At 51.4% G+C, this 17,161-nt stretch overlaps 7 protein-coding genes across 7 annotated transcripts; 1 reads left to right on the forward strand and 6 right to left on the reverse strand.

Moving 5' to 3' along the window:
* Positions 1-834: 834 nt before the first annotated feature.
* Z518_10054 (uncharacterized protein) lies at positions 835-1,394 on the reverse strand (the record flags this gene model as incomplete). The annotated part of the gene is made up of 3 exons (XM_013412670.1): positions 835-934; positions 995-1,333; positions 1,381-1,394. 3 exons carry the CDS (start codon positions 1,392-1,394, stop codon positions 835-837), a joined length of 453 nt encoding a protein of 150 aa, XP_013268124.1.
* A 1,737-nt stretch (positions 1,395-3,131) lies between these two features.
* Positions 3,132-5,304, reverse strand: Z518_10055 (uncharacterized protein; the record flags this gene model as incomplete). Its single annotated transcript, XM_013412671.1, has 3 exons — positions 3,132-3,961; positions 4,100-4,892; positions 4,972-5,304. The coding sequence occupies 3 exons, from the start codon at positions 5,302-5,304 to the stop codon at positions 3,132-3,134; spliced, it is 1,956 nt and encodes a 651-aa protein (XP_013268125.1).
* Positions 5,305-5,595: 291 nt separating this feature from the next.
* On the reverse strand, positions 5,596-6,604 carry Z518_10056 (uncharacterized protein; the record flags this gene model as incomplete). The annotated part of the gene is made up of 4 exons (XM_013412672.1): positions 5,596-5,698; positions 5,770-5,974; positions 6,037-6,104; positions 6,390-6,604. 4 exons carry the CDS (start codon positions 6,602-6,604, stop codon positions 5,596-5,598), a joined length of 591 nt encoding a protein of 196 aa, XP_013268126.1.
* Positions 6,605-6,925: 321 nt separating this feature from the next.
* On the forward strand, positions 6,926-7,379 carry Z518_10057 (uncharacterized protein; the record flags this gene model as incomplete). The annotated part of the gene is made up of 2 exons (XM_013412673.1): positions 6,926-7,210; positions 7,263-7,379. The coding sequence occupies 2 exons, from the start codon at positions 6,926-6,928 to the stop codon at positions 7,377-7,379; spliced, it is 402 nt and encodes a 133-aa protein (XP_013268127.1).
* Positions 7,380-7,704: 325 nt separating this feature from the next.
* Z518_10058 (uncharacterized protein) lies at positions 7,705-9,276 on the reverse strand (the record flags this gene model as incomplete). Its single annotated transcript, XM_013412674.1, has 2 exons — positions 7,705-8,648; positions 8,697-9,276. 2 exons carry the CDS (start codon positions 9,274-9,276, stop codon positions 7,705-7,707), a joined length of 1,524 nt encoding a protein of 507 aa, XP_013268128.1.
* Positions 9,277-9,577: 301 nt separating this feature from the next.
* Z518_10059 (uncharacterized protein) lies at positions 9,578-11,545 on the reverse strand (the record flags this gene model as incomplete). Its single annotated transcript, XM_013412675.1, has 2 exons — positions 9,578-10,853; positions 10,908-11,545. 2 exons carry the CDS (start codon positions 11,543-11,545, stop codon positions 9,578-9,580), a joined length of 1,914 nt encoding a protein of 637 aa, XP_013268129.1.
* Positions 11,546-13,579: 2,034 nt separating this feature from the next.
* Positions 13,580-15,768, reverse strand: Z518_10060 (uncharacterized protein; the record flags this gene model as incomplete). Its single annotated transcript, XM_013412676.1, has 2 exons — positions 13,580-15,686; positions 15,755-15,768. 2 exons carry the CDS (start codon positions 15,766-15,768, stop codon positions 13,580-13,582), a joined length of 2,121 nt encoding a protein of 706 aa, XP_013268130.1.
* Between the last annotated feature and the right edge of the window lie 1,393 nt (positions 15,769-17,161).

Consider the following 17,161-nt stretch of genomic DNA (forward strand, 5'->3'; position numbering starts at 1 on the left):
CGCTCAGTGTCATGACGGTGCTAGGCAACGACAACAATGCCTTCATTGTGGCTTCGAGAGCAGTACAAAGAAAGCGACATGACAGGGCATCGTTAAGAAGACAAGGGATGTCTATGCGACTTTTTGGATCCTTTTTCAGAGCAACACTGTAATCATCCGCCCCAGAGGAAGGTACTTCCCACCAGCATACTAATTCAGAATCAGCGTTAAAAGCCCTTCTGCGTGGGAATCTCCTTTACTGACTGACCTTGTTGGATGAATACTGCAATATGCAGCGAATTGTCTGCATTGCAGCGTGTGACGCGGTGTTATCGTACTAGTATTGCACTGTAAGGAATATTCGATTCGACGCTACTACATTACACTGCAAGCATCTTGCGACTCGGCGTTGTTGAGATGGATTGGTTTGCTTTCTCTTCAACGTCATGGTGTGCGAATGACTAGTCCCATCGGGTTGCCTCTTCTGTTTTGGTTGAGCGCATTCTAGCAGCCGTAGGAGCACATGGAGCCGGCGTGAACGGCGTCGGTAAAAAGACCACAGGTACAGCTCGTGCATTGTGCGGTCGTCGATGTTGGAGGAAATGGATTCGATAGTATTGTTGGTGGAGGGTTCAGTGGTGGGATTGTGGTAGAGTTCCTCTTCGTTAGCTATGAAGTGCTGAAGCAAAGGTAAACGAAGGAGGCCCGGGTACGTGAAAAGAAGTTACTTGCTTTGGTTGCTTGTGATCACGCCTCTCTGCTACACGCCTCGCACGGTTTGTTCAACTAGAGCACCACAAAGGTACGGATCATTTGAAAACCCTTCCCAATTGCGCCCAACAAGAGCAATGCGATCTAGGGGACCAACCAGGGACCGAGCATGACATTGACGCCCTTCTTGTGGAATCCAGAACCCATGGCAAGACCTCGTTGGTATGCAAGCTCTTTATTCCAGCTACCTGGCGGTGAATGAATGTCAGCTACAATCGTTCACCGTCTATAAATCTGAACATACCGAGCACCAACATGAATGCCACTCGCGAATCCACTCCCAAAGTCTGTCACTCTGACACCCTGTCCATTGTCTGTCAAGCACATGCCAGGAAACCAGAGACGTTCGATGGCTGGAATGTTTCCAGAGCAGCCATTCCGGGCTTGGACGCCTCCTGTGAGGTTGACTTTCTCTTCAACCGTCAGCTCCGAGACCAAGGCTCGGGCTCTGTCGAAGGCATTAGTCCAATCCCCGGTCCCAACGGCGACAGGCGCATCAACCCAGGGGGACTGCCTGTAGAAGTATGCGTCGGTGATGGAGTCATCTCCGTGGGCGAGAGATGCCAGTAAGAGCTTCGAAAATCTTCACTCGCTTTGATATCCACATGATTGCATAAATACTGTACTCACAAGGATCTCTGCATTGTGTGCGGTCGGGTATTGTCCCTCTCCTCCGGTTGAGTCTACCTGCTCAGTGAACCGTGGCCGACCTCTAATGTACGTATCGGCAATTCCTCGACCTCATCGTGCTTGCACAGCCAGTGTTCGAATCATGAACGTCAAAAGGAGCTTCGGTAGAGGTGCAGCGGGACGTGCCACCCTGCATTGCAGGTGCTTCCTCACAGATCTTAACATTGAGGTCGAGGATACAATTTGGCTCGGATCTAGTCCGAATAAGATGACAAGACGGCAGAGCGAGCCACGCTTGTCATGTTTGCGTACCTGGAAATGCGCAATTGGCTAGCAATCGCGGAGAGATATGAGGGGAGAAGGGATAGTTGTCGCTCCCTCGAGACTTCACCGTCAGTGTGCTGTCTATTCTTGATTGCCATTCTCGTCAAGGATAATCCTCATGACTTTGATATCCTCCTGAGGTGACATCCATCTGTTATGAAGCTCAACTACCACCTTGGGGACATGACCACCGGGCTTACCCTGTTCTATATCCATGACATGACTTCAAATTCGAGAAACACCCCGTGCAGTCTGTCCGTTGATGAGAGGCACCCCGAACTTCTTCCCCGATAGCAGGGCTATTCGTTCCGCCTTGACATACTTTCGACATGGGTACAAACGGTGATCGTGTCCTTCGTGGCTACAGCCGCTGCGGGAAGAATTTCCCAACTTGAGTGACTTTGATATCGTGGCAACGATTCTCTCCGATTCCTCCGCCGTAGTGCATATTCCCTCTTCCTCGTTACTCTCCATCTCCACGATGCTCAAAATACTCAATGCCAACCAGGCGTAGCCCTCAAAGCAACCTCCTGAAACCTTGTCTCCATAGGGTTTTCTGGTCAGGAGTGGAAACCTTTCAATGATCGATGCTACGCGAGACTGACCGAGTAACATTTTCTTGTTTCGTGTTCTACATGGTTCCAGGACCGCCAGCATGTCGAACTACCAACTCTCGGATCGACACTCGGCTCGGTACTCGGAACTCCTGGTATCGACGAAGCCATGAGGTAGAAAATAAGCCAAAATAGGACTCCGATTCGAAGCCGGATCGAACCGAATGATCGAAGTGAATTGAATTGAATCAAATAACCAGTCTTTCAGTGAATAGGATGCGATACGGCGACGACACATGGAAAGAATATGCAACTGAGAGGGTAGGCCGAGATCTGTGGCAGAGATGGAAATGTATCGTCCTCACTCACGAACATGCCGTGACCGCTTCTTTTTCACTTTCTGGGATTGTGACGACTCCTAACTACCTCCCTGCCTACCTGTCTAGGCACTGGGCACCTGATTTCAGTTTCCCGGTGATTTGATCACGTCCGATGAAATGCCTAAATCCGGTCTCGAAACATGGATCGCGACTATGCGCTAGGTATGTCCTCCCACAGGAGAGGTTTTGTGGGATACGGGGTAAGAGATGGAAATATCAAGTTAGATTGAGGTTGAGATTAGGTACATGGGGATTGAAAATATACTCGGTGTATTGGCATACGGGATTCGTGATCATATTGAACCTTTGTTGACTCTCGGTGCGCCTCATTTAGGTCAGTACCAGTCCTATGAAACAGAGACCAGGCCAAGTTGTGCCCAACCAACATGGCACATCGATATCAATTGCGCCATGATCCAACAAAGCTTCTCGATCGCCAGATAGTTTTCCCGGTCGTGCCAGGGCCACCCGATCAGCTTGTCCCTCACTGCCTTCAGGGGATTGTGGTCTCTGCTTCCTTGACAACGGCGTCATGACCTCCCCTGGTAGCTGCATGGATTGCAGTACCATGTCGTCCATCTTGCTGATTCACCTGAGCGCCGTGTTTGAGTAACGTTTCTACCACGAACCCTCTACCTACCCTCGCAGCGGTTATAGGGGGCGATCCTCCTTTATAGCTTTTGGGCGTGAGTAACGCGCCTTCTTCTAAGAGCAGGGCAACGACCTTTTCCAGTCCCAGAAAGCAGGCAGCTTCCAAAGCTGTATTGAAGCATCCACCAACGGCATTGATTTCTGCCCCCGCCTGTATGAGAAACTTGACGGCTTCCAGTTTTTGTTCCTCAGAACCTTGATTGGCAACCGCCGTTTGAAGGGGATAGCCACAAGTTCCTCCCTTCGCGTTAACATTTGCTCCGTGTCGAACGAGCAGCGGGTAGTCTTTTAACTTGGCCAAATGCAAGACTCCACCAAACTTTTCATCATCCTCGAAGACTTTCGATCCAAGATCGAGCATGAACTGAACCATTCCAGGATGGCTGCTTCGAGCCGCTGCGTGCAAGAGACTCCCACACATGCCTCCTCGAGCATGAAGATCTGCTCCTCGATCCAACAATAGCCGTACAAGCTTTCTGTTTCCACATTCCGTGGCGGTCTCGAGAGCATACGCTTGAAGGGAATTCCGAGCATTAGGATCAGCACCGTGATCTAATAGCAGCTTGACGATTTTGTCATCTCCATTATCGATAGCATGATTCAGTGGTAGGTCCTTGCCGCTAACATCTGGATCAACATCATGATATAATAGCAGCTTGACTATTTCATCGTCTCCGTTGCAAAACAGCAGCATTCGGGTCAGCGCCCCTCATGAGAAGGAGCGGCAAAGGTTTTGCTGGCGAGAAGAGACCACCTGGTAAAGTGTAGTTATTCTGGAGGGAATCAGGCGCCAGTGGTGTACGGAGTTACTGATGCCGTTAACATCCGCACCGCGATCGAGCAAGAGTGTGAAGAGCTCTTCTAGCCCACGGGATGCAGCTGCTATCAGCAGCGTTCCGTTCGTTCCACATTTGCTGGGATCTGCTCCGCGATAAAATTTGTTGGCTCCTGCTGAAAGGAGCAGATCTACCATGGCTTTTCTTCCACTCTTTACGGCAAGATGGAGTGGCGTAGGCCGTGTAATTGTCTGGCTGGAGGTATTCCAGCCTTTTCCAAGCAGTCGCCTGGCGACACCTAGGAGATGAAGCTCAACGGCATTGTGTAAGGGCGAATAAATTGGCGGAAATTGGAAGGGAAGGAAGCCGTTGCGTGGATCACCATTGAAGTGGTATGCTTGACAATAGCTACTGAATTTGCCCCGATTGCAATATAAGTCGACCACGGCATCTTCGATTTCGGACGGCACTTCCCCAGCTACGTGGGAGCACCATCTTTTTGCCGCGTATGGTAGCAGTGGGTACTGTAGTAACCGTTGGTGGAATGTCTGCTTGCCATTTCGATATCCGCTCTCGAATACTTGCAGCGAGAGATATGTCAGGCAGACCCGGGCGATGTACATTTCGTCGAGCTTTTGCGGATTCTTACCGAAGTACTCCTGGACAGTGAAATGAACCAATCGAAGGGTTTCATCTCCTTCTACCACTACAAGTCCGCGGCAGGCTTCCACCACCGTTTCGATATTGTCCTTGTCAACATCTTGGGTAGGTGGGTCTTCCAGTTCGATAGAAAGAGCGTGGGAGAGAGCAGCAAAACTCGTTCGGCTCTTTTGTATATGTGAGCCAGATTAGAGTTCGGAGCGCCAAGTCGTTGTTTCCGATCCGAGAAAGTGTCCGGTCAAATACGCCATATATTGTGCTGGGCATATTCTTCAACGTCTTGAGGACCGCTGCTTTCGTGATTTGTTTGAGGACTTTGTCGATTTGTAAAGACGCCCATAAAAACCTCTCAGTCCCACGCAAAATAATTGGCTTGGAAAACTGGGGACTGTAGAAGCCGAACCGTGAGCAAGGGAAGTAGCAATAGCACACATACATGCCTTGAGCCCTGGAAGCAATGGTGTCCACGATTTGGTCTTGAAGTTCCCGCGTCATTATCCTCCTCTGCGCCTGTGATTTCTTTTCCAGTCTGTGGCTGAAGATACTTCTAATATCATCCAAATGTGCCTGGATCCTCATTAGCTGGAGTTGGAAACCAACGTTTTGCAGAGGTCCAATATGGGGTCGGCTTGTAACGAGTACCCTGGTATGCGCCTTTGGAAGCTGTGTCAGTATGTCCAAAACGTCCGATAGGTGACTTTCGAGGCGCGTCGATGACAATGAAAGTCTTGGAAGACTCCCGGGTTCCCAAAAGCATCAGAATAACAGGTATTAAGGCGGATCTGTCAGGTTTCCTCTGCAGCTTCTCCATTCGACCGTGTAAATCTTCAACTGCCGGTGGGGGTGCGGCAAAATAGTCGATCAGCTGCCTCAACAAAGTGGCGCAGATCCAGTTGGGATATCAAAGTACCAGTAGAGAATCGTGTCCTTGCGGCGTTCTGGAGCCGAGTAGAAGCGCTCAATGACCGTGGCCCTAGGTAGACGTTAATGGAAAAAACACAGGACATTATCTTGGAGCACAGAGGGAAGGGAAAATCAGCTCACGAGAAGACTGTTTTGCCCGCGCCAGGAATCCCATGACACAAAAGCAACCGAGGGTCCTCTCCAGTGGCTTCCGTAAATTCGGGCGATTCCAAAAACCCGTTCCCGGTATTTGCAACTCTTCTCCTGAGCGTTTCGTCATGCTTATTGCGGTTTTCGTCGCCAGCAATAGCCGATAGCCAATCGATAACCTGTCGATTTCGATTGTCTTAACATGAAAAGAATTAGTGACATTAGGACATCCGGAGGACTCAAACGAGTGTTATCTACCTTTCTGTATCTTCTCTTGTTTTTGCCTGATCGTCGTGACTTCGGACAAGGTTAGGGATGTAAGTTTCCTAAGACATACGATGAGTCGGAAACGCGGGGCGAGAGAGAGAGGGAGAGGGCGACTCCAGGCCCCTGCTCACCATGAGTCGATATCTAAAGCGAAGCGAAAGTTGATCCTGTGCCTGGCCAACATTTCGACCATCTTCGATGTTTCGCCTTCGCCAAAGGCCGGGTTAGTCGCTGGAGCATTCCTTTGGTCTTCCCAACATTCTGCTTCTTCTCCAGTTTCTTCTGCAGTTCTTCGATGTCACGCTGGCACTGGCTCACATCAGAAAGGAGTTCCGCTGACATACGTGGGTCCTGCAAAGAAAGACTCATCGGTAGCGGCAACCGTCCTGTGGAGTTGTTGCAACGTGTGGCCCAGGCCTTGCAGCTCCTTGAGAAAGCTGTTCTGCGACCTGGATGCCTTTATGACACTGGAGCCATACTCATATGTCGTAGATACAGTATTCAACACCAGGCCAGCTAGGCCTGCAATACTGGCTGCTATGGATAAGGGATCTGTCATTGCTGCTCCAGCAGCCGATTGTCCGTAGGTTGTGGTGCAAGATGTGCATCTGGGATGGGTATGGCTCAAGGCTGAATTTGTAGCAAAGGCATCTGCCTTTGCGGAGACGTAGATGGGAACCTTGGGTACTGGCTACGCCTCGCCGAGGCGAGGCTGAGCTGATGTGGCAGAGTCACTATATCCTTGACAGCCCAACTAGGTCTCCACCAACGCCAAGGCTCTAAAATCGAACTGCGACTTGAACGCATAAAATCTTTGTTGCACCTCAGTTTCTGACCTCAATAGCCAAAGTTCCTCGGAGCACTCTCAATCCCGAGCAATATGGCCCAGGGACAGATCAAGAAACCGTCGAAGCCGACCTCTTCTAAATCTTCGTCCTCGAAAATTGCCAAAAAAGGCTCACGAACAATAACGCCGAAGAAAGCCAAACTGCTCAAGCAGGCTAAACTCAACAAGAAGTACACCGCTGGCCTGACTGCTAAGACAGAGGCTATGCTCGGCGAACGTGCAGGACATTTGGAAATGTTAGGCCATGGCAGGAAAAAGAATGCAGGTGTGGTGGATAAGGGCAAGTCGGGCGGGAGCAAGAAGAGCGGGAAGGAAAAGGTTTGAGAGCAGGAAAGAAAATATCATAAGCAAGATGCGGCGAAAGCTGCAGAAGCAAGGCTTATTCGAACCCCTGAAAGCAGATATGGGCATTGACCGCCTGGACATTCCTGGTGCTGCGTCTGACATGTACGATTCTTCGCTGGCCCGGACACTGCCGTTCACGTAGCAGCCCAGGACATGTCGTCGAGGCAGGGATGCAATACGATTCGATGGTAGACTACCGAAGTGTGCTAGGGGCTAATACTCAGCCAGCGGCGCCAGATTTGGCTGCTCGCTAGGCCTCGACGAAAGTCAGTCGGAGGAAAGCAGTCGACTTGGCCAGATGAAGAGAGGAAATTGTACGAGAATTTCGTGCCTTGGGGCACGTTGTCCCATCTGGTTCTCAAATCAGATCGAGTGCAAGGTAGACCTCAATTCATCCCGTCCCAATGACAATGAGCCAGCGCCATGGTATATTGAGCCCAAATAACCGAGTCAATAGTGTGTACTCATCACATCCCTCCCAACGCTCTAGCAGCCTCACCGCCACCGCTTTGCATCATTGCCTCCTGCCCCAAATCGGCTCTCAACTTGCCCTTCTTCCCGCCACCTTCACCAACGCCCATTCGTCTGGCAACATATCTTTGGGCCACCACACCAACCGCCAGGCTCAACGATTCCTCCACCCATTCGCTGACCCACTCTCTTGGATCAATGCCACCATTTTCGATGATTTCTTCAATACTTTCCGGCAAAGTACCCTCTCCTCCACTGGGCGCATCTAGCCATTCGATCCATTGCGCCGGGAGGGCCTGAGAGACCGCTTGAAAAGCGATTCCGTGGATAGGGTCGTGCAAATAGACAGCAAAGACGACTTCCTCATGGCTCTTCGCATCCTCCACTTCCTTGACTTGTCCTTCCTTTTCAGCGCTCGGTGCTGCCGCAAACATATCTTTTGGAATGAGCTGCGAGATAGCTTGGATGGCGAGGAAGATTTCACTGTCTCTGGTGGGATTGGAGTCGGAGAGAGTTTCAGTGGCTCGTTTGGCAGCCTGCTCGACCCCTCCTCTGCTTGCAAAGTACTCCTCAGCGTAGCCTTCGGCAGATGCTCTTACTAGCTTGCTTCCCTCGACCGCGCCTTTGACTGCATTGATGCTTCTTCTCTCGCCACTTCTCCACCAAGGTCCATCATGCCAGGAACCCAATGGTCGTGTCATTTCTTTCGAGTCACGCTTCGGTCCGGCTTCATGTCCTCTCTGAATGACCATCAAGTCTCCACCCTCGACCTGCGCCATCACACGACTGAAAACTTGGTAGATCAGCGGATCCAGAGTGGGGTAATTGGATAGGTCGTGGGTGATGTGAATTTGTAGACGCTCGTGGGAAGAAATCGGAGGGGCAATGGTCTGCAGGATGTTCTGAAATGTTGGCATGGCCATAGACCTGAGCTCGCCGCCTGTGCTTATGGTTAGCGGGATACATTCATCAACGGTCCCCTCCTTACCGAAGCCTCGGAGCATCCCTACATTGCCTCGAACCTGCTCTGCCCATCTCTGTGCTTCTTCATTCTTCTGGATCTCTTTCACCGCCGCTTGTGCCTGGCTCACTGCTGCAGATGCAGTGGACAGAAGGCCTCCCCACCATCCTCCGCCTTTGGCAGGGGCTGGCTCAGGCTGTGGTTCGGTTTCTGCTGACTCCTCAGTCGTTGTAGTTGCCGGTGTGAAGCTTTGATGGAACGAACGCGTACTATCACCAGACTTCCGCTGACCATTGCTAGACTTCTCTTCGCTTGTCCGTCCTGGTGGTGGAGTGGCTGTCGACGAATGTTGAGGGGATCGGTGGCCAGTGGAGGAAGGATTTGGTCTGAGAGAAGGGGTAGAAGGTCTGCTCGCTGGCCGTTGAGCTAGATTGCCTAGCTCGGCTAGCAAGTCCTGTTCAGACTGTGATGATTGAGAAGGTTGTCCCTGTCTAGGGGTTCGCGTCGAGGACTTGGAGGGGCGTGCGGTGGCTTGTGTACTCAAGTCGTCAAGTTGAGCCAGCAGCTCGTCGTCAGTCGGGGCTGTCTTCTTCGTAGCCATTGTCATGGAGAAGAGAGAATCTACGGTAGTCGTAATACCACACGAATCAAAGGAGGGACACTTGGTTTATCCTGATTAGAGTTGATGCCGGCTGGAGCGCCCTATTGACATTCTTAGTTTCTACCTAGGCTGGACCTTAGGCCTGTCGTCTCTCATTTCTGGGGTCGGCTCCTGATTCGGATGATGTTGATGCCGCTTTTAATCATCTGATTCTTCATACTTTCGTCAAGCCTTATCACGGCCCATTTCATTTCACAACTGTACTAATGTATCATTACAAGTCATGCCACATCCTTTTCCAGTCCTCCTAAACACATATCCTCCATGCCTCACGCTCTCTTCGACTCCCACCCTCCCGGATTTCACCCGCAAACATCTCCCGCTTTTGGTCAATCGGCTTCTCTGCTCTATCGCCCTCAAACAAAGCTGCTACCAGACCGGACGTGCTTAGGCGTTCACGCAGCTCATTGGTGTCGGAGGGATTCGAGCGCCATGCCAACACGGCGAGGACAATGCCAAGCATGGCATAAATCGTGTTTAAACACACCAACGTATAAAGGGGAGCTTTCGGCACACGACTCACGAGCTTCGTGCTGCGTTGCTGTTCCTCCAGATCGGTTCTTCCTGCCATAATACCGGAACTTAGGGCGATAGCAGCGCTCGAATACGCCATCGCCCACGAATCTGCCATTTTTTGAGTGTCGTTGTACTGAGATGCCGCATACGCCGCCGTTTCAAGGGCAACCTTTCCAAAGCCGTAATAGTTGGCTGCGTTGAGAATTGTCCCTACCGAACCATTCGCCATCTCCGCTGTAGCATGCTGAATGCTGCCATTGATGTTGTCGTGCTTGATTTGGTAGGCGGCTGCGGAGCAGTTCAGGATCCAGCTTGCGCCACCATGACCTGGAACAACGACATTGCCATCAGCCGTTTGCCGCTCGGTCGCCGGGAGTTCGACTTTCGCCCACACACCAATGTAGTGCGGATTAGCGGCCCGAGTGAGGAAGCTTTCACCTGAGCCCGAGCCAGAAGAGAGATTGGCTAATTGCGTCAAGGCCGTATCTTGATAGAAGACGATGCCGGCGCTACGGAGTGCAAGGCCGGTCACGCCGTCGGCCTCTTCTCCATTTATGTTCGGTATACCCAAATCACCGTAGAATGCGTCAGTGCACTGGAATGGTAACAAGGAGCCCGCTTCGGTGTGGAGATCACAGTGGCGGCCGATTTGGGAACATTGGGTGTACATAGCCAATGCCTCTGCGCGATAATCGGGACCCACAGGATTTTGAGCAGGGCCTAAATAAGCCATATGTTTGCCGTCGATGATAACATCGTGGACAGGGTTGGTCGTAGAGGTATTGCCCATCACTCTGGCTGCCTCATTGGCACCGATCAGGAACACGTTGGTTCCGGAGGTGATAATGCATTCGCCGGCATCAAAATTGTCCGCGGTCTGGTTGGAACATGGGCCGGCTGGGAGCCCGCGCCCCAGAGCCTCCGCTGGGACCCTTGTATCCGCCAACTCCACGTTGACGGCTTCCATGACCAAGTGCAACCAAGTGTCCACTCCGGCAATGGCATACCTGGATGGTGGTTAAAAAACGGAGGTGGATCAGTGGGTTAGAGACAAAACATACCCCAGGGCAGTGAAGACTGTCAAAAGAATGAGCACAGTACGGACGTGGGGCGTTATTTTCTCCGTGTGCGACCAACTACGATAAGCAACCAGGCTAAAGAGAGCTGTGATTTCTCCTGTCAGCGTTTCCAGAAGCATGCTGAGTTGGAACGGCGTCGGAAGATCGGAGCCAGCCATTTGCGAATTGGCCTTCAATTGATTGACAATCGGGTACGAGGCCAAAGCCATGGCACAAATTGTCAACAACGGCGCAACGGTGCTCGACCAGGATGCTATGGTTACCAAAGTAGTGGGATTGAAGTCAACATAATAGGAGTCGGAGTCAAGTTCTGATGCTTGGTCGAACAAAAGTGTGCCCGCCGAGGATTGATCTGGATCCTGTTGCACCTCATGAGCCAACACCAAGCCCAGCGCAAGTGCCCCAAGACCTAGCATTGGAATGACAATCGGGGCCGTGGAGCGGAAGATGATTCTGTGGCCGCTTGTCTTCTTTCCCTGGATGACTGTCGCCCTTTTCTGCAATGTTTCATGCCGTGGCGTGGGCTGGTGTCGAGTCTCGAGGGGAATGTCATTCTCGAATCTGAAGTCATCTTGAGTCACGAGTGTCTGATACTGTGATTTGGGAGATATATGGTCCATAAGTGAGTGTCCAAAGAAAGCGACCGACAGAAATGAAGAGTGATATGTCCGATGAAGTCATGACATGCCGGTCATGGTGGAGGGGGACGGGTACTAGTTTATACCACCGGTGTCCATCATGGCCAGACTATTTTTCTCGAGAACGACAGGGTTTCACGGCACATCCAAGCCCAGGTTCCTCCGAGGCTGGGAACTCTTTGGCGGCGCCAAGCAAACAATGGATCGGCTTTACTGCCCCCTTAAATCTTTTCGTCAGTATTAACCTGAAAGGCTTTGTCGAGTGCTATTTCTGGCGATGCGATGCCATGCTCGTTTCTTAGCTGGCAGGAATTCGGATACCCTATGAGTTTATGGCTCTCCGTTTGATCCCTTGATCAGATTCCACTACCGGGCATTTTCTCTAAATTAGGCATAGTTTGTCCTTCACGTGACGGTTCAGTCCTGCATATGCATCAGAACTTAATGAACACAATGCTTATCCGACACGTTCAGCTCAGAGAAACAGGGCAACATGGCCACCGCTTGCCAAGGGCGCAATTGGTGGCCCTTAATACTCCAACGTCCTTCATTCCGCCCAATTCCTGAGAAGTCACCAGCACAGAAAAGATGGAGCCTTATCCACCAACGCTAGCGTTTCCTTTGCTAGTGGAGTCGCCATTCTCATTGCTCGAATCATTCTGGTTTTCACTGCGGTTAGAGGCGCACGGAAAGACCTGGATGTCGTGGCGCGAGAACTTCTATCCCTGCAGCTCAGCCTCGCTGGGTACTTTCAGATACATGTGTGAGCCCCACGTTGAAGGAGACATCTTCCCCTCGGCGAATGGGTTCTTTATCGTCCCATGACAGCTTCTTGTACACAATGGTCAGACGATCCTGCATCTGAAAAGAAAGCTGCAAAAATTCACTTCGATTCTCGATCTCGCTTCATTCGATGGGCGACCTCGACATTAACACGGTCGCTTCTCCTGCTGGTACGAAAGCCACCTCCGCTTTTTTTGACTCATTGGATTGCCCTGCGTTTTTCCCTCCGAAGAAAAAATTACCACACCTCCGGACTCGATCCTTTGAGGTAAAGGTGGCACCCCCTTAGACAATTGGAGAATTGAAGCAAGAAAAATCATCTTCTGGTTCAATTCAAAAATATCCCTCTTGCTACGAAGAGCTTATATCCAGGTAAAGATCGAATACTGGTGACGACAACAACACTTTCGAGAAGGTTGGTTTTGCACAAGGTTCCCGGACGACTACTGATTTCTTGGATGTGTTGGAGCCTCCTCCAGACCACTCGTACTATCTCCACATCGTCTTGCATGTGTATGACAAAACTAGCAATTTCATATAACTTTACGAAGGTCAGGCGGTAGATATTGATAATTGCTTTTGCAACCTTGATTTGAATCAGCAACTAGACGAAAAGGATGAACATCTCCGATTCTACTTGCACAATGACTTCCTGCAGAACAGGACAAAGGTGCTCGCACTGATCACATCTACTGAGTCAGGGTCGTACCGAGGCATAGAGCGTGGCACCATGTTGGTCGTACACGAATATCCCCAAGAGGGATTCGCAGAAATTTGCCGTTCCGGACAAAGAGACCTTGGCCATATGGGATGTAATATCGGCGATGAAGTAATTAATCGAAATGATGGGCATGAAAGAGCAGATAGCCGCCATTATAAGCAGATCACCAAGTCCGATAGTAGCTGACTTCAAATTCGGCTCGACGATATGCTTCCCTATGAGTTGGCCAAGTCGATAGAAATGAAGATGGGGGGGGGGGGGGAAGGAACGAGTATATGTACGTATTTCGATGAAAGCATGGTTGTGGGATACCTGTGAAGGGGTCCAACGGAGGTTTCCGAGTAGCAGAAACTCTCACATTCTTGCATTCAGTTAGGTAGGCGTCACAAGAGTTTCTTGAAGAAGCAAATCATTATTCAATCCAAATCATAACACATGGTTGATGAAACATAGAACACCCAAAACGAACCACTCTGGCTGATTTCACTGACAGAGAGTAAGATCATCAAAAATCAAGACGCTGGAGGAGGAGGATGATCGGGACCATAACCGGCACCAGCTTCTCTCCGGGCCTTCTTCCTCTGCCACGCCTCTCGAAGGATCGTCTTTATCGTGTCTTCACCGGCCTTATAGTTGGCAAGACAGACCTTGACGAGCATTTCGACCTGCTCTGCCGTCCACACCAGATTATACGAACCCGAAAATTTGGCCGTGGACGGGTCAAAATCCGGCACCGCATGTTCATTTGGCAGGAGAGGCATGTATACCATGGTCGACTCGTACCGACACGGCGGCGCCGGCGGGTTTGTGACGGTATGGCCGTACGAGTCGACCACTGTCTCTGGCCGCTGCGGGAGAATACTACCGTCATAGATCTGGGCATAGAGGCCCTTAAAGCGATCGGGATTCTTTTTGTCCTCATCGTCGTGTTTAACGCGCAGTTCGCTATGCCGTTTGGTGAACTTCAAACAGCGTCGGCTGCCGATTTGGTCGACACGTTCTTGGAAACTGTCCTTGAGCACGTCGCTGGACGCATCCATGTTCAAGATCACATCGACTTGTCGGTGAGGATGTAGCATGACGTAGGTGGGGCAGTTGTTGTCCATGCCCGAATCGATGAGGTGGATGCGAGGCGAGTTCTCGATCGGCGGGGAAGGTTTGCCCGGGTTCTCGCCCCGGGTCAGGTGGTACATGAAGTTATGCTCGTTGACGGCGTGCAGGGGATGATGGCCTTGGAATTCTTCAGTGCCTTTCTCTCCCCACATGCGTGCGATCCCCTTGGATATGTCTTGCACCGTATTCCCGATGAAACCGGGGGGGAGACTTCGTTTGATGGTCGCGAGGTACGAGGTCAAGGGACCCGCTGGGGCACTGGTGCATAGACCCAGCAGTAATGCAAGCGACTGCTCGGGGATTTGCAGCGTGTCTCGCCCCCTTTCGAAGGGTCGGCCAAACGCCCATGTTGGTACCCAGGCTTCCAGCTCGTCGCAACCTACCTCGATGGGTGAGATTTCGAACCAGTTGAACCATGCGTCTTCTGCCTCTTCGTGCTCTTTTGTGTCCGGGTCGGCATCGTTGAATGGGTGTTCTTTGTCCACCCAGTCCTTCCAGGGTCTCTCGTGCCGGATCGCCGTAAGAATCGGCAACGGCTCGCTCCCATCCTGAAGATAACGATTCGCCGATGTCCATTTGTACCAATCTTCATGGTACCCGGCCACTTCCTTCTTCACAGTGACACTTCCCTTTGCCCCTGGTGGATTCAAACTTGGGTCATGCAGCAAGAAGAGATATCCTGTCGTGAAAACAGAGTATAGGTCCATCGCCACGGTATGTAGGCCCGAACGGCGCTTCTGTACTATGGGACCCAACGTCTTCGCCGGCCCACCCGGCGCATTCAGCAGTTCCCTGATAGCTTCCGGTGACAACGGATGGTGCGGACTGAGTCTTTTCTTGCAATGTTCAATGACTCTCTGCATACTGGCGCCGCCCCACGTGTAGTAGGCGGCCAGACTCCAGCAACTCCCGCTCACGCCCGAGACGTAGGTCAACAAATCCCATAAGCCCGTCCGTTTCATCTCTTCGCCATACCCCAATAATCCGATCATCGCTCTGTATCCGCCTCCAGACCCGCCAAAGGCCACGATCGGCACATCATCGACATGGACCTGCGAGGGGTCCAGATCCAGATACCGACAAAACGCATCGCGGACCTTGATCTTTCTCAGTTGGCGAAACCGCACTTCCTCCGGCGACAACTCGAAGCCGCGTCGGACTTCTCCTACCCGCCCGACTTCAGGGTGCTTGGTGACATCCTTCAGGTCTTTGGCGATGGTCGACTCGACTTTCAGCGCGGCTTTAATAATGGAGATATCGGTAATGGCCTCTGGGAAGGCGGGCACGACGGTATTGTTCCAGAAAGACTTGAACTTGCCTTTGATGCTTGATGTGGATTTCGTGCTGGCTGACGAGGAGCGCCGTTTCTCGTCGCCGCCAATGGGTGGAGCAACGTCGTGGACCAGATGGCGTACGTCGTTCTTGACGCGTTCTTCCGGGTAATGTTGGCGTAGGATCCATTGCTCGTATTCTTGCTGCTCGTTGGTCTCCGAGACGCGGTCGATTCTGTTTCATTGTCGGCTTAGATTGGCTTGCTGTGATAGAAAAGGGCGGTGGTTCATAACGTAACATACCGTGCAATCGTCATGTTGTGCTAGTATCGTGCTGTTATCGAGCGCCCTCGCCCAGTGGCAGTATTATCTGGCGTAGAGGTTAGGCGGAGCAGGATCAGCAGCAACGCCAGTATGATCTTCTTTCTAAACTTGTATCAATCTTAGCAGGACACAGTGTCGATTATCATCACCGCAAGCAAGCAGGGTTCATTGACACATTTAGCGCGCGTGCCCTCGGGAGACAGAGAATCATGATCAGTATTCAAGCAAGGCTAATCGAATCCCTGGCGAATAGGACGGGGCCATTGCTGGGCGTGCTCGAAGTCATAGAACACGGCATTTCCTTTGAAGGGAGCCGAGCGTCACATGTGCCAGAGCTGAGCGCGATGGACTTTGTGCATTTGGAACTTACTTTGCAGGATTGCTTAGTCATCGGTATATCATTTTGTTCACTCCTCCTTAACCTCATCTCTGCCCTTGACATGAAATACCTATTCTTGTTTCACAGCTCATCACATGAATTGGGCCATCGGAACATTGTTACCACGTGCCTTTTGATGAACCGGTCCTCGACCCCTTGAGAGATCTCATTCTCTACAAGCTGTTCCTTGGCTATTGTCTACCGCTGCAAACATCGACCTTCGTCGCTAAACATCATGTGATGGCCGATATTCAACTTGTTGTAACGAGAGAAGTGCGTCTTACACAGTATGTTCTCGATCCAGTGGTTTGCAGAACAACGTAAAGACAATTTCATCCATGGAAATCTAGATTGTTGTTAAGAGGTGGTGAGCAATGGAACCAAGATGATATGCCAATCGCAGACGGAGCGCTTGCTTGAAGGACTCTACTGGTAAGTGAGCGTGGTCCTGTAGATAAGGAAAGCCGCCTACTACTATTGGCTCCCTACGAACCACAACAGATATCCCGACCGAAGGGAAGGCAGCCAGGGAGGAGAGCCTTGCAGGGATGATCTATTGGTCTGGCTCGTCGGGGTTGGATGACTGCCTTGCATTCTGGTGGCACGCAAGCGTCTCATCCCTACGACGGGATGCGACGGGATTCTAGCTAATGGCCTAACGTGGTGGATTTTGTCCATGCGGACTAGGATCAGCTAGGTAAGTTTTGGACCAAGAGGTTGATTCATGCGTGCACACCTAGGTTGCGAGGACCTAGAATGAATGGCACTGACGTTGGCAGGGGGCTGACTAGGCGAACCGGTGACAGGGGGATTGCCACAAGGCATGCGACCTCTCAGGGTGAAAGTGGAGGTGTGAGTCCCCGTCGCTAGAACCTTCGGATTCGAATGACATGGAGTTGGGCCCTCCCCAAGGCTGTTTCATCGCCAGCCCCAGTCGACAGGAGCAGCGAGGATGAGTGCGAGGGTGACAGTGAGGAGATCGCCAATGATATCACCGCGACTGTCAA

This window comes from Rhinocladiella mackenziei (genome assembly GCF_000835555.1).
Source record: "Rhinocladiella mackenziei CBS 650.93 unplaced genomic scaffold supercont1.8, whole genome shotgun sequence".
In the NCBI taxonomy this organism is placed as follows: domain Eukaryota; kingdom Fungi; phylum Ascomycota; class Eurotiomycetes; order Chaetothyriales; family Herpotrichiellaceae; genus Rhinocladiella; species Rhinocladiella mackenziei.